This window comes from Aythya ferina (genome assembly GCF_964211825.1).
Source record: "Aythya ferina genome assembly, chromosome: 16".
NCBI lineage: Eukaryota > Metazoa > Chordata > Aves > Anseriformes > Anatidae > Aythya > Aythya ferina.
This window is the reverse complement of record NC_140315.1, coordinates 15,285,811-15,302,305: the sequence shown is the minus strand read 5'-3', so window position 1 is coordinate 15,302,305 and position 16,495 is coordinate 15,285,811. Positions and strand designations below refer to the sequence as shown.

The window sequence follows — 16,495 nt, the reverse complement described above, 5'->3', positions numbered from 1 at the left end:
CTTGGGTAACCATACACACAGCCATCAAGAGACTTAAAAACTGCACGGTCACTTCTGAATAGCAATTACTGCAGCTTCCTGTTTGTGGACTGCATGCTGCACATGTAACTGAAGCTGGAGCATCTGATTAGCTATGCTCTTTCAGGTTTCAGATTTCCTCCAAGATGAATTATCTAAATCTAATAAAAAATTCAAAAAACCCACCCCAATTATTTAAGCCTCTCTGTAGAGTAACAAATGGTGATAAAACAGAGGTTCATCAACATTTCCATTAGGAATTAAATTGTTCAAATGTCTAAAAGTAATTAAATCCATAAAAACTCCTTTAGTTATTTATTTGCATTTTTACTAGTCTCTAATAGAAGGAACACTATTCAACACCCTATATGCCCTTGGCAGTCTTTTGAAGAAAGTAATAAAAGGTAATAATAATAATACCTAGTTCTTACATGGTGCTTTCACTAGTAGACCTTAAAGTGCTTTACAAAATAATTAAGCCTCTTTATAGGCTTTAGTTGCAGCAAGTGAAAATCATGTCTATACATGTGTATCCATGTTTTGCACATAATAGTGGTACACAAGCCATATATTTTAAGATTATCTTAGAGATAGCCCAGTGTAAAAAAAAAAAAAATGACAAACACCTACTCTAATTTATCACACTCCTTAGAATTTTTTTTCCTGAAGGCTGGAAGAAATGGTGAAAACTGTTTGAATATTTCAAGACTGTCAAGATTAACACATGATGCATTCAGTTCCTGCAGGCTTCTGAAAGTTAGTTAACATTCAGATGTCCATCCCCAGATCGTCATTCCTTGGTGCCAGAGAAGAAAACAATATGAGCCTCTCTTGCCTACACTATACAAATAATAAACCTGTTTAATGGATGCACTGTTGCAAAATTGCAACACTTTTACAGTTCATCATTCTAATTTCTCTACTCAGAGACCCTGTGGGTGAGATTCATGCATTAAACAAGAACTGTGATCACGACAAAGTAGCATCTTTTGAAACATAACCAAACTAGCTTCCTGGAAGCGAAGAAAATGCTTCAAAGAGGACAAGATGCTCAGGAGTTTTCAAGTTGCATTTCAGTTTTAAAGAGAAAAAGCAAATGCACTTTCAGTTCTGGTTTCTTTTTATTAACCTGTATTTTTGCTTTGTATCATTCAGATGTACACAGTTAAATCTCCATCTGTTGAAAAGTATGGGATGTTGAAAACTGTGTTTTCATGATGACTTTCATTATCTAACTCAGATCTCAACTAAAGATCATTATTTGGGAAACTCAAAGTTTCTAAAGCCACACATTGGGCTTTGACTGACCTACTCTATTTTTGGAGAGGACAGTCAGTCATGAAATCTCCCTAGTCTCAGACCAGGCTGAGGGTCACAGTGTATCAACCGTATCACTTCACCTCATAAACATCTGGAATTTCCTCCACAGCAGTTTTTATAATAAAAGATCCCTTCTTTCACACACTGAACTGTTACTTAGTGGAAAGCAAATGTATCTCACAAACAGGGAAACTCAGGACAGCCCGAGCTTTCCCCTTATTCTGCCCCATGCCAACAAACTGGGATAACCTGTTCCCTCTGAACTTCCACAGGCTATCTTCCAGAAGTGCCCCCTGCAGGTGATGCTCACGACACCTCCTCATGTTTGACAACTGTATTTCTTCTTAAGAAGACTTCAATTATTTAGCATCCTTAGGACCTCTTGCCTCCTGGCAGAAAAAGCCCTCAAAAAGCACACACGTACACGACTGCCATGTCTGGCAAGGCATTTTTATCCTCCATGTATTCTTCTTCAGGAATGCAATACAAGTTTTAAAGCAGGGATATTCCACTCATGAATTTCCAGCGCAGGCTTGACTACACTCCTCCCATGGCTGCTGTCAAGCAGCTCATGCTCCCTACTTCTCCCGTGTTTTCAGGAAACTTTCCACCTCTGCCATTTCTCAATTATCTCCCACATTCCCTTCCCTCCTCTCGCACAAGGCCTCCCCCTTCTCTTGCCCCTAAACAGTCCTAGTGGATCCCAAAATGTCCTATCACCCACTCCTACTCCTCCTGTCACCCTTGAACATAGCAAAGACCGAGCTTTTCTGTTCTCTCCCTCTTTTGCAAGACCTCCCTGTCAGCCCCTTATCACCTGCCTCCTCTTTTCAATTGCCTTTTGCTGCTCGGTGTTCCGAAACACAGCAAAAGACCAAACACACGCAGGATGACTGATCGCACTCTGACAAGCACAGCTCACCTCAAGAGGCAGTCCGTTCGGAGCCTGTCATTTACATCAGGCAGCCGGGCTGTTAGAGCAGCTGTAAGTCAGGCCACCCGGCCAAGCAGCATGAATTTACGTCCTGCTCTGTTGGCCGTTGGCTTGTGGGACTGGGTGTCACTCCTCGGGCGCAAGAGGAATGCAGGCTGCCTCTTAACTGTCCCCATGCCATACAAATCATCCTGCAAAGTACATGCCACGCGAGTCTGTCATTGAGTCTCCCTCAGCAGCTAGGTGGCATATCAATATTTCTTGATTTTTACACAGCATCATCTGTGTCGTTCGTACCATTATTACATTTAACTCCCCTTCTGTCTCAATCTTATGTGACATACTATGTTTTACTCAAAATGTGCACATACCCTAACTTTACTTGGGAATGATAAATAGGATCTTCAGAAAGCTATGGAGCATATGTTTGCTTCTACTAATTGATATAAACTGTTTTCCTTTTTAGGGAACTCTGTTCAAAATAATTCTACACTTATTGGATTTAAACCAGAATATAGACTGTTTCAGGGTGGATGGCTGATGGCAGCGTGCTGCCTGGTAAGCTGACTGCAAAGGAGGGATCCAAAGCAACTCGTGTCTAGTGAGGGCAGCTGTTTCTCCATCAAGATATGACTGTTACAGCATCATGCTTAGTTTTCCCTGCCTGCACAAATGGTAATAGTATATGTTTATCTACTCTGAAGTCCTGTCATCTGATTCTAGCACTTTTGTACAGGTGACAAAAATTATGATAAGCCTACATTCAGATGGTTAAAACAATTGTGTGTACCAACATGAGTAAGTTTATGCTATGAAGAAATGTTACTGCTTACAAAAAGATGGATGAAAAATGACTTGTACAAACAGATCTTCTAATATAAATAAAACATGCTTTACAGAAGGTTAAATAAAACTGCCTGGCATAATTAGATAGTACAATTCCTTGTAAGAAAAAGGCCACCAACACAGCAATACTGGAAGAATAACTATCTAGAAGAACTGAACAAAGGACTGGTAAATTATTTAAAAATATATACTAAAATACCTATTTGAAACAGACTACCATTTCTTGTATGCGATGAGTCCTTGTAAACTTACTGAATGAATCCTTCAGCATGTGCCTTCAGCTCCATCCCATCTTCCAAAGTGAGAGTCACACTGGGAGGTGCAGTGGAACTGCACAGAGTGGGAAGGACAGCGCACCTCTGTGCCTTGGTTCCCAGCGCTGGCAGCCATGTGAATGGACTTGTGTCTGCCCTTTCCCTGTTCCCTTGCTCTAAGGAATGCAAGATTATGTAAGACACCGGAGGTTTCCAACCAAGAAATCAAAAGAATTTCTATACACACACACACACACACGCAGACACAGACACACACACAGACACACAAACACACACACACAGACACACACACACACACACACACACACAGAGTTAGGGGAGTAGGAAACAGTCTGTACAGACTCCTTTCATCTCACCTGCTACTCTCCAAAACAGAAAGGAGAACTAAAGCAAAAATCAATTACGTTGCATGGGTACTATTTCCATTTTTTTTCTTCCACGGTTGGTATTATTTAGATATTTACTGAAATCGACTTTATTTCTAGAGGTAATGAATACTTAATCTGACTCTCCCCATTCACACTAGCAATGTAATGGAAATCAACTTTCTCACAAATCTCATCCCCCCCAGAAGAGAAGGATTGCTGATATATGTGGGCTTGCCTACAAATGCAGTGGAAGAGAAATATTCATGAAAGTAGTAAAGGGAGCAACCCAATGAATAATCAAAAGATCTGAGTGTGCAGAGCACAGGAGCTAAGATTTTCACACATATGAAAATACAAGAGAAAAATGTTTTCCTGGGGATATCATCTCAAATCAGCACATGGAAATGAACATGCAAAATACATTTTTCTATAGATGATTTTGCTTTGGGATGTAAGAGGGGTGTAAAGTAAATGGTACAATGAGGAAAAAATAATTTACGTATTTTTTTTCAGTAAATGAATATAAGCACATGCTCATTAGACAGAACGTAAAGCACATGACATATCCCAAGCAACAGAACAACACACGAATAGGAAATGTGTCTTCCTTTATCAACTCAAATATTCACAGGCAAAAAAACTTACAGACAAAGAGTAATTTACAGTAGTTTGGAAGTTGTTAATTTAAACTGCAGAGAAGAAAAACGTGTCAACAGCAACAGTGGGCCTCCACCTAAAGTAGAAAAATGTGCAACAGATACTGATTTTTCTCACTGAAGTGTTTGGAAGCCAAATGTTTGCAGGATTAATTAGAAATTATGTTAATTAAGGAGTCAGGACACAGCCACGGTATCATCAGGCTTGTAATGGTGGAAGACTTTTCAACACGTTTTGAATGTATGAGCTTTCTGATTTCAGTCTATACTTCCTGAGCATCTTTGATCTCAGAACTGGCCTCATGTTTAATTTGGTTTCCTTCTCGCTGTGGAATAGTAAATCTGAACTTGCCTTTCTATCTAAATGTTATGGCTGAGCAATCAATTAAACATTCAGTGGTGCAGTGCAACAAGATCATTGCACAGACCAAGTTATTTTCTGATCCATTCTTTTGCAGTTTTGGTCCTACTTGTAAACATTTAACCCACTCTGAGAGTCTCAGAAGAATGCATAAAGGAACTAAGATGAAAGTGAAAGAGCATTCCCATGAGTCAGCTGTACTTTGAAACTAGTTTTGATTTCACCCTGTTTACAGCCCTCCCCTGTGCTCCTTTATGGCAGTCACATAGCCCTACCCTGGGTCAGAGGAAATGGCAAACTCTAACTTTCCTTCTTCACCCACCATAAGGAGCAAAAATTATCCTCAGAATCTATTCTGACACCAGACTGGGAGCAAAAATTGAAAGGTAGACATAATTCACACCTTTAACATGCCTTTAATGTAAGAACACAAATGCACACTCAGTGAAACACTGTTGAAATACAATGCGAAGTGGGGTTTTTAACTTGGGAATGACATACAGGAGACCATGCTTTTTTTGCAGATCTAACAAGTTTGAGATTTCACGGTATTTAAACCTGGTTCAATCCCATTTTCACTATTTTTTTTCATAAATTTTCAGCAATTTCACTAAGTCACATTTGACATTCAGACTGATGTCCCAAATCTAAGTAAGTTGCTATAAACTTCATGAAAATCAAGAGCTCAGTAAAAGACATAAAATAAGCCATAAGGGGTGAGAACATCTCTGCTTGTTTCTCTCCTTAATCCCCACATTTCAGTTTGTACTTACCCAGTCACCTCATGTATACCAGCACGTGCTGTCTCTTGCACTGTGGGACCACTGGCTACGTGCTGAGGAGCAGGGAAATGTGGGATGGAAGTGGGGCACTGTGGGGAGATGAGGGCAGTCACAGCAGAGTCAGAGTCATTAGGAACTAGGCTTCAACTAACTCCAGTGCTGAAAAATGTAAAAAAAAAACATTTTGCTGTTGTTTTGAAACAACACAACATAGACATTGCTGCAGAAAACATGAATATGGAACACCATATTAACAGAGTATTCAAAGTGGATCGCTACCAATGCAAACGTGCCATGTCATTCATTTTATTCACAGCAACCTGTTATCCTGTCTGAAGAGTAGATGGAAAGTGTTTTTAAAGAAGAAGGCTTTTGTCCTATAACTTAACCTCACAGTAAATACAGAAGGCTAAAAGAATTTGGTTAACCTATGAGAAGCAGCTCCATCCTAGTATTTTTTCCTCTGAGAAGCACATGCACCAACACATACAGATTCTGTGTGCGTATTCTTCTAGCAGTAACTACACAGGAGATTCAAGTCGACATTGACACAATGGTAACCCATTTATGGGTTGTTTGCTCTTTTATAAAATCAATTCAAGCAATGAATTGCCAGACAACTGTGCTAAAAGATAAATATTTAAATATTCAGACAGTAAGCTTTTCCCCAGATTCATACTACATCCATTGCTATTAAAGCAGCCTAAGAAGCATCCAGGCAGATTGTTTTACCTAGAGATGAAAACTGATTTTTGTCCTTCCTCTGCTATGCTTTGCACTATGGTGGCAGAATGTTATAATGAAACAGCTCTGTAAAATAGAAGAAAAATAAGTGAGAGGAAAACAGCAGTTCACAAGGTGATATTCTTCCATCAGTGTTTTTGCACAGGTCGGAACATAACAAAGCAACTTGGTTCGATACAACTTTTCATAGTACACTATCAAAATTTTATATAATATATCTGGTAGAATTCCTCTTCCTACATGCTCGACTGGCCATCTTAAATTACACATTGGACTTGGTAGTTAATCATTCTCTGTAACATTTCTACTTCTGATTTAAAAAAATAATGTGTCACATATTCCAAAGACCAGAGGACTTTAACAATAACTATAAAGAAAAAAAAATAAGTAAGGGAGAACTGATAGATGATGGACATTTGTTCTTAATTTAAGTATTACAGATATCCGTGATGTTTTTCCAATATTGCTTTATCACAAAACATACTGCGATGCCAATTTCTGATGTTCTGCTACTCAGCACTTACAGATGATACACACCTGTTCTGGATTTGACTTCAGAACAAAACCTCCAGAGCTTTTATTTCACTGTATTTTGTTTCCTGAGTTGAAATTCTGTTTATACATTAGGCGTTTTACTGGACATTTCTCAATATATGCATATGTTTGTGGGGACTTTTGTTTTACCACAGTGAGAACACCATTTGCTCTAAAGAAAATACAGTTCAGCTTTCTACAGGAGATGAAGTAATTTGAAATGCTAAAATTTTCCTTTATCAGACTCAGCCTTATGTGGAATATCAACTAGAGCTCTCCAAAATAAATGGAAGCTGTGTGATGAGAGTCAAGCACATGTTGAATCTCTGCATATGTAAATGTCTTACACAACACACATGGGTAGCATCTGTGCAACTTCACAAAGTATTTCACTGTGATGAAGTTTCTGCCGTATTTTTATAGACTCATAAGTTTTAAATGTGGTACACAGAAAGAACGTGTGGTGCTATAAAAGGTCAAATCGATATATACATATTTAATTAATACGGAATTTCTTACGTATACCTTGTCCCTTATCTTCACCCAGATGAATGCTTATTGAGATGAAAACAGAAGGGACCTGTGAGGCATGAGCATTGTAACACATTTTTTTTTACCACTTAAAGTAGAAAGAGAAGAAAGAAATCAGGCATGCTCTGGATAATATTCAATGAAAATAGCTCGCATTTTAAAGGAAAACTATACTGGAAAAATAAATCTGCTTTCTAATTATCATATAGAAGAGGGAAGACTGTAAAATCTCATCATTATCGTGAAAAAAAAAACATGAACACTTTTGCTTTTTGAAAAGAAAGATTGTCAATGTTTTATTGCCACAATTTTCACCTCCACCACCACAATCTTGCATCCCAAATACCTCCCACGGTTTGTATATTCAAAGCCTGTTTTGTTTTGTCTTGTTGTTGCTACTATAATATGCCTTACTAGAGTAGCAATACGACAAAACTTCTGGAAAGTGAACTCTCCAATTAACACCAAACTGAAGGAACATGAAAGTAACGTATAAGAAGGGAAGGAGTTACTGGAAAAACTGACTTGGAGCTTATGTATTTCTTTACCTTAAAAAACACAACAGGAGGAATGGAGGAACTACACGATGAGTCTGGCATGCTGCCGTATAATTCTCAATAAATAATTCAAAATACTGCTTTATACTGATGCTGCCACCAGGATAATTTCTGCATAACAAATTACTTTCATATTCAATTGATGGTGAAAAGAGGTAAGTATCATCTGATAAGTAAGATTCTTACTTACCTGTTGTGATTTCATTGCAATTCCTGAAAACGAGAGGATGAAGTCATGTTTTTTAAAAACCTGACATATGACTGAGAAGATCAGAACTAGCTGTGCTGTAGACAGCAATCCTGACCAACAGGGGAAAAATTTCCATCTTTAAGAAAAATGTGAAAGGTTACTCTGCAAATGGTTTTGCTTCTGGGAATTATTTATTATATTTATTTTTAGGACATGAAACAGGATTCTAAATCCAAAGTTAAATTAATACTGTGTATGCCTATGCATCCATTGACCACATAACTTTTAAGCTAAGTATTTTCATGACATAAATTCTTTCTTTTTAATCTTTTTTATTTATATTAAATCACTGTAAGTTCATAGCCAGACTCACCATTACAGTACTAAAAAGGTGGCATTCTTAAAGGAGGCAAGGAAACACACCCTAAGTGCAGTGTGATTTGGAAATCCCTTGCCAATGACTAAAATCTCACAAATGCACATTGAAACTCACAGTTTTTTAGTATTTCATGTCACTGTCAATATATTGATTCTGATTTCATGACAACTGTCAACAAAGAGTTTTAGTAAAACTATATGATAAATAGCATAATACAATAGAACTACAAATCACAAAAAAAAAAAGAAAAAAAAAAAAAAAAAAAAAGAACGTTGACCAGATTTTCAAAAGCAAGCACACAAAGCATTTATGCATACTCATACACGCAAACTTTTGAAATGCTGACTCTGGAAAATAAAAAATATATTTTAAAATGGTCTGTAGTTCCACAGTTCATGGCATAAATCCAGGGGCTATCTTAGATAATGGATCCACAGTCAGGATCCATCCTCCAACTCAGCCTCTGAAAATTCATGGATGAGCTTTGGAAACCAACTTTTTAAAACACAGTAGCCTAAAGCTATGCACATAACAAGTACACAACCGTGTACCCCGGTAAGCAAGCAAAAGTTACAAATACTGTCACTAGAAATTACTTGAGATGTTGCCCTTTTTACATTAAGGCCAGGTTTTTTCATTTACCCTGAAAATGGGCATGATTCACATTAGCAGGCATTCCTTACTGGGAATTCAGAACCTTAAAGCCTGTCAGTCATTTTCATCAGCCTGAGTGGAAAAGATACAGCACTGAAAAACAGGTAGCAGAGGTAGTGATAGAAAAAGTAAACATAGTGAAAAGGCACAACTGTCAAAGTTAAAAATATATCATTACACACAGTATGCCATCGCACTCCTTGGTACTTCTGAAGGTATTTATCATAAAATGTAACTTCTGTGCAAAACCACTTAGCTAATCAACTGTCAATATCAAGTCTTGCGTTTTCTGGGCTTTGTAGATTTATATTTGTGACTAGTAATTTTTTTTCTATTCCTGAAATGGTTGCTTCTGCTCCAAAAATAATCATCTGGAACACTGAAAACACATTTCTGTAGTTCAAGGAGTTTCTTGACTGCTGAGAAACAGCAAATATCTGCTTGCATCTGTTGCAAAGTGAGAGTTTCTCAAAAAGCTCTGCCTATTTGGAAAGTGTTGGGTAACTAAATGCAGCTAGCAGCTTCCTCACTAATACTAGCATAAGGAAATAATCTGTTAGAGTTTAGCTCAGGTCTGCAGCTATGCATGTTTTCATCTTTGTTCATGTGTTGGGATACACTTACCTACTGTGTTACACACTTGTACAAAGTTCTTCCAAAAATGTATGCCATAATCAACTGTGGAGCTCATGCATAACAAAAACGGGAGGTGTCACTGAGTAGTGGGTTTACGTGGCAAGGTTTTGGTAGCAGGGGGCCATAGGGGTGGTTTCTGTGAGAAAGATCTAGAAGCTGCCCCATGTTTGGGAAGGGCCCCATTGTTTTCCAGAGCTGAGCCAATAAGCGCTGTTGTTTTGCGCCTCTGTGAGAGCATATTTAAGACAGGGAAAAAAAACGCTGCGCCACACAGCAGCTGGGAGAGTGAGAGGAGTGAGGAACAGCCTTGCAGGCGCCAAGGTCAGTGTAGAAGGAGGGGGAGAGGTGCTCCAGGTGCCGGAGCAGAAGTCCCCTGCGGCCTGTGGTGAGGACCATGGTGAAGCAGGATGTCCCCCTGCAGCCCATGGAGTGCCACGGTGGAGCAGGGTTCCACGCTGCAGCCCGTGGAGGAGACCACGGTGGAGCAGGTGGCCCTGCACTGACGGAGGCTGCCGCCTGTGGAAGACCCCTGCCGGAGCAGATTCCGGGCCGGACCTGTAGCCCGTGGAGAGGAGCCCACGCAGGAGCAGGTGACCTGGCAGGAGCTGCTGCCCGTGGGGGAGCCAGGTTGGAGCAGTTTGCTCCTGAGGGATGGACCCCGTGGTATGGACCCATATCTGGAGCAGTTCTGGAAGAGCTGCTGCCTGTGGGAAGCCCATGCCGGATCAGTTCAGCAAGGACTGTATCCCGTGGGTGGGACCCCACAGCACAGGGGACGAGAGTGACCGAGAAGGAGCGGCAGAGAAGAAGTGCTGTAGACTGACCATAACCCCCATTCCCCTGCGCCGCTCAGGGGGAGGAGGTGGAAGAGGGTGGATGGGGGGGCAGAAGGTGCTTTTGGTTTCTTTCCTTTGTTTCTCACTTCTCTCGCTTGTTAGTAATAAGCAATAAATCTTACTATCTCCTTATGCTGAGTCTGTTTTGCCCGTTACAATAATTACTGCGTGATTTTCTCATCCTTATCTCAACCTTTGAGCCCTTTTCACATATTTTCTCCCCATTCCTCTTTGAGGAGGGGGAGTGAGAGAGCGGCTGTGGTGGAGCTCAGCTGCCCACTTGAGCAGAACCACGACACTCTACCAACACAATTGTTTTCAAGATGGAACAGAACAAGCTGGATAAGAATAGCTTCATGGGAGATACAGGAATAAGGATTAGTCTCCTACTTTTTGAACTGTTTTACATGGGTGGAAAGGAAGGAAGTGTCTTGTAAGTGTAAAGCAGTAATTCAAAGACACACAGACTGATATCCAGATCAGTAATCCTGTCTACAGCTGAAGCACGCTAAATATTTCCCAGAAAAAAAAGCACATCTAAAACATGCTATCATCAGTAAGATGCAGTGGCATACTTCTAGTCTTGGCTTGTAGCTATTTTTTGCTGATGGTATTTAAACACCTTAATTGAAAATATGAAAATATTCTGATTAATATCCAAAGGAACAAAAAAACCCACGTAAATTATTCAAAATTTTCACACCTAAAACTGTAAAGCAAACTGCTTGATGATGCTTTCTTAGATAGTCCTTTCAGAGTCATTTACTGACTTAACCAAATAAATCTAAAAGCAGAAAACCAGACAACATATTTCCACATCTGGAGTCCCACGGAATTCATGGTAGTTATGACGTGATGTCAGATGATATTATAACTTCAAGGTGATTGATTACTATAGCAATAACTTAATTGTATTGCAAAACTGCACTGGCTATTTACTAGGAGATAAACTGAGGTGCTTTCTGTGATTATGCCAAGTGATAAATTCCTCATCCACCACACTTCACATATAATGTGCACCACTAATACAAACTCCAGCAGATCCATCTTCAGTTTTTCTCATTTACTGCAAGTTGTACTGACATGGTATTCAATTACCTTCTTGGCACAGAAAATCCTTGTACATCATAAAAACAACAGCGGTAAAATCCTGCTCTGGTACATAATTTGGTACTTTTGAAAATAAGGAGAATATGAAGACTGAAATAGGCTGGCAGCAATGCAGGCTAACAGATTTTTAGACTGACCAAGTGTGCAAACAAGGGCTTGTCTATACAACTGCAGTAGAATACGTTCTCACGTGTCAGTTGCTCGGAGGCATTTTACTCCAGACGTTACACATCTACCACACTAACAAGAGGCCAGGTCAGGAAGCACAGATCTGTGGAAGGAGACAGTTCCTGCTGTGTCCTACAGTGCAGGTAAAAGCAACTTAACTACCTGCACAGAGAACACAAAAGGCTTCTGATTCCTCTTTTACACTGTTTTATCTTTAGATATTTTACTAGAGGACTGTGCACACTGCAAAGATTCTAGCACTGCCTATATGATTGCTTAATACAGTATCTGAATAAAAGCAGTTATCTCAAAGCCTAGAGCTCTCTGCACAAGCCTGTGCACATCGTGTAAGTGAGTTTTGTGTTGTGTCTGCAAGAGAATCAGACGCATGATACAGCTCAATTCCAGCATCAACGTGGTAGGAGAAAATGCTGCATTACACGTGCTATGCATGTGTACATCTATGTTTTTATGAGTAGCTGTAGCAAATCATTAACTACTTGGAAATTAGTTCTACATGCACACACGTACACAAACATCAGCTAATGCTGACTACCCACAAAAGGCCAGGTTCTCTGTCAGTTAATCCTAAATAGTGTTTTACTTAATGGATGATATTTACTAACGCTTCTTCATTGCAAACAGGTAGAACTATTTAATGTATACAGTGATAACAATTTTAACTTGGTCATTTTTGTGTTTGTCATTTTGAGTTTATCTTTCTTGAATTGGTTTTCTTGTAACAAATCCCACTTTTCCAGAGAGGTTCAATATCTGTAAATGATGGATTTTAGATTTGACTGGTTCCTTGGTTGGCTCTTTTTATTATTTTCTTTCTCTAGGGACATTTTACTATATAACCAATTGGGTCTCCTCTTGAGTCATGTTTGAGAATCCTTACTGGGATAGAGAATGTGTCTAGCAGTCACATTATTTGCACTGTAATCAGATGGTTGCAGTAGTACCCATCTCTGGCAGTTTACTTGCCTTCTCCTTTCTCAGTGTCTGTCTATGCTCCCAATTTGCATGGCATTTATCATTCTCAATCCTAAACTGCTTTATGTTTTGCTAGCTTTCCTTCCTCCCATCCACATTCATTTTAGCACTATACATTTCATGCTTTTATGGTGTTTATAATTGAGCTCCCTTCAAAGATATTTTTTTCTTGGCATATTTTCCTCTGTCTTTTTGTTATCCAGATGGAATTAGCTGAGAGTTTCTCTCATTTGGAAGTATTTTTAATTAGGAGAAAAACAACTTATTTTTTTCCTCATCTTATTATTTTGACTTCTTTAATTAGCAGCTAATGTACGAGAAGATGAAATATACTAAAATGAAGACTTATTAACCAGCAGCGTTAACATTGTCATGGTCTGTGGGGTAGGAGGGTGGGAAGAACCTTCTGATAGAGAAATTTTAAAGCTGCCTCCAGGGGACACATGCATACGTACTCATTGGAATTTAATTAAAAATGTCATTGGAAAGCTGCTGAATAACCTCCATCTTAAACAATTAAACCTAAACTCCTAGTGACTCAGGCTTCCCTAGATCATTCATTATAAGAAGCTCTGTGTCTAGGTGCAATAGACTACTAATGTTAATGTCAGCCTGAAAATAATGTTCAAGGGACTCAGAGATACACAGGTTAAGCCATGTATCAGAAGACTACCAAAAAGTTAATTTTGTAGAAGGCACTTTATCTAAAACTGAAATGTAGTTACGTGGCTAGGCTGCCAAGCAGAAATGAAAAAGTAAAGAGAAAAAAAAAAATTAGGTTGAGGGTATGTTAACAAAATAGCAATACAGGCGCCTAAACAGATGTGGGCTTCAGTTCCCAGACTATAAACTTGATCTCTTTTGGCTTCAATTTCAGAACTCTATGCTTCTGACATACATAATTTTCAGAAGACACTAAGTCCATTTAGAACAGGTATACATTTGTTATTTAATAAAAAGCCTGAATCATTCACTGGTGGAGACAGGCTATAAGGGATGGTGTCACCATAACTGGTTAGCTCTTCCCAGCAGTGCTGCCCGACGGGCACTTTTCATAAGCAGGGACAGTGAGCATCAGCAACGGTGAACTGGCTGGCTGCTTTCCAACCATCTAACACTCTACAGTAATTAGAAACTGGGCTTGAGCTCAGTCTTCTGCTGGAAACATTTTTATATGCATATTTACATTTCTGTATAGACAACGAAAACTTTTCTCTGAGGCGAAATCTCATCGTAAGGTTTTGAATTTTAACATGACATAAAGGCCATGAGGCCCTGGGCAACCCTATCAGGGCAGCGTCCATGGCAGGGGGTTGGAACTGGGTTATCTGAGGTCCTTTCCAACCTGAGCCATTCTGTCATTCTATGATAAAGTAACATCAACAAGCCTCCTTTTTTCCTTGTTTTTCCCAAGATGGATGTAATCACTGACTAGAAGACTATGTTATAAAGTATTTTAAGGTTAATTTTTTGGGACACTGCCTATTGTTGGAAAGGTAATATATTGTATTATAAGACTTGGATACAGCAATGAATGATTTAAATAATTCAAATACATTTCTGGGGTAGTTCATAGAGTAACAAACTCAACAAACCATTTCTTCCTGCATTCCAAACCAATTTCTTCTCAGAAAGCAATTCCATTTGAAAACAACTGATGCACACTGAGGAACAGTAAATTAACTTTTACTACTAAGGAGAAAGTCCCATATGTCACTGTGGACAATTCAATGAAAAAATTTCTGTTTAGTGCAGATAATCCATCAGAAAGATCAGAAGTGTTTAGAAAAGCATTAGGAATGGACTGAGCAATAATCCCAAACCTTATAATGCCTCTGTATCAGTGAGTGGTGTATTCTCATCCGGAGTGCTGTGTTCAGGTATGGTCTCACGACTGAACAGATACAATAAGCAAAACTGGTTTTGAGAAGGAAGTGCTGCCTAAAGGCATAATGAGATTCATGTGTGAGAACAGATGAGATTAGGACCGCTTTGCTAAGAGGATTTTACAAAGAGGGGGAAGGGAGGAATTGCAAAAGCAGTGTGAGAGCGCAGTGCCAACCGTCTCCAGAAACCCTGAGGGTCACTGACTTTCCAGGGTGTCGGAAGGAGCTGAGAGCACGCAGCTTCTCCAGGAGTGTGATGCCACTTACCCATCATTTCTCTGGGCTCCTGAGGTGAACACAGAAGGTGTTCCCCCTGCTGGTTATGTCAGATGCCCTTTCTAGCTCATCTTCCTCTCTCAGCTTGTTTATCACTACTTTTATTTCATTGACTTCAGTGGTATTTTTATTTTTTTTTTGACTTGGCTCCACAGTGCTATCCATCTGCTCAGCTTCAACTTTACTGCCTATAATAGGCCAAAAAAAAACCAGCTCTAATAAAATACTCACAGTCTTGGCACATGTGAATACAATAAATGCATTAAACTGTTCAAATGCAATTTATTTGTGAAAAAAAAAAATATCAAAAAACAGATTCCTGAATAAAAAATCCCCTGAAGGTGGTATTTTCAGTCCCTTCATTGGGCCACATTCTCAGATGTGTAGAAGTATGTAAATCCAGATCCAATTACTTAGATCCAGCACCAAAATATAGAATCCCATGCACTGAGAAATGCAATCAGCTGCAGACAAACTTATGTATGTACGTCCCATAATCACATAGACTCCTCAATGCAACCCCACACCTATACACATTAACTTCTGTTACACTGGAAGCTAACACATAATTTAGAAACCACAAATTTTAAAGAAATTCCAAAGGAATTTCTTTCACAGTGTAGAGGAAGAAACAGTTCTACATGCATCACTTTGTGTCCTGGAATAATTCTGTACATGCACACACTATCACACCTAATTCCAGGGAGGCTCGGAGCACACAGCAATGGCAAACAGCTGTGAGAAAATATCATTGTTTTCACAAAACGGTCCTCATGTGATTTCCTCCTTATGTTGCCATGAAGAAAGCCCAATTTTTGCAATTGTCTCTACAACATTTCTAGAACGGAGTAGAATCTATCATTCATTTTATTATTTTTTAGGAAATATTTTTTCCTATTTTTAATTTATTTCTCAAATTATATAGCTATGTAGTAACACCTTTATTACTTGCTCTGATATTCTCCTGTGAGGAGAGGCTGGGAGAGCTGGGACTGTTCAGCCTCAAGCAGAAGAGGCTCAAGGGGATCTCATCAAATGTATCAAATCAATACCAGAAGGGAGGGTGCAAGGAAGCCAGAGCCAGGCTCTTTTTGGTGCCCAGTGCCAGGACAAGAGACAGTGGGCACAAAATGGAACACAGGAGGTTCCCTCCAAACATCAGGAAGTACTGCTGTGCTGTGCGGGTGACAAGAGCACTGGCATAGGCCGCCCAGAGAAGTTGTGGAGTCTCCTCCTTGGAGATCTTCTAAAGGTGCCTGCACATGGTTCTGGGCACACTGCTCTGGGTGTCCCTGCTTGAGCAGGGCTTGGACCAGGTAGACCCAGGGGTCCCTTCCAAACTTGACCTTTCTGTGGTTCTGTAGTAATACCAGACAAACAGACCACTCTAAAACATAGAACAACAAGAAAGTTGGTGGCCAATAGGCACAGTATATGC

General features: G+C 39.5%; 1 protein-coding gene across 7 annotated transcripts in view; it reads right to left on the bottom strand.

The window, feature by feature from the left end:
* LOC311445490 (uncharacterized protein) overlaps positions 1–16,495 on the bottom strand; it is a 217,933-nt gene that overhangs the window by 95,902 nt on the left and 105,536 nt on the right. For 4 of the 7 annotated variants that reach the window (XR_014698439.1, XR_014698440.1, XM_084537698.1 and 1 more), the window contains exons 1-3: positions 6,293–6,375; positions 5,552–5,719; positions 3,371–3,548 (exon numbers count right to left, since the gene is read on the bottom strand). The exons of 2 other annotated variants lie outside the window; for them this stretch is intronic. Coding sequence is in view for 2 of the 5 variants with exons in the window: in XM_084537698.1 (XP_084393824.1) it covers positions 3,371–3,389 (19 nt within the window). In the remaining 3 variants the exon portion in view is untranslated. Of the gene's footprint in view, positions 1–3,370; positions 3,549–5,551; positions 5,720–6,292; positions 6,376–16,495 lie in introns of those variants that run through there. One more of the 7 variants, XR_014698441.1, reaches the window with a different exon arrangement.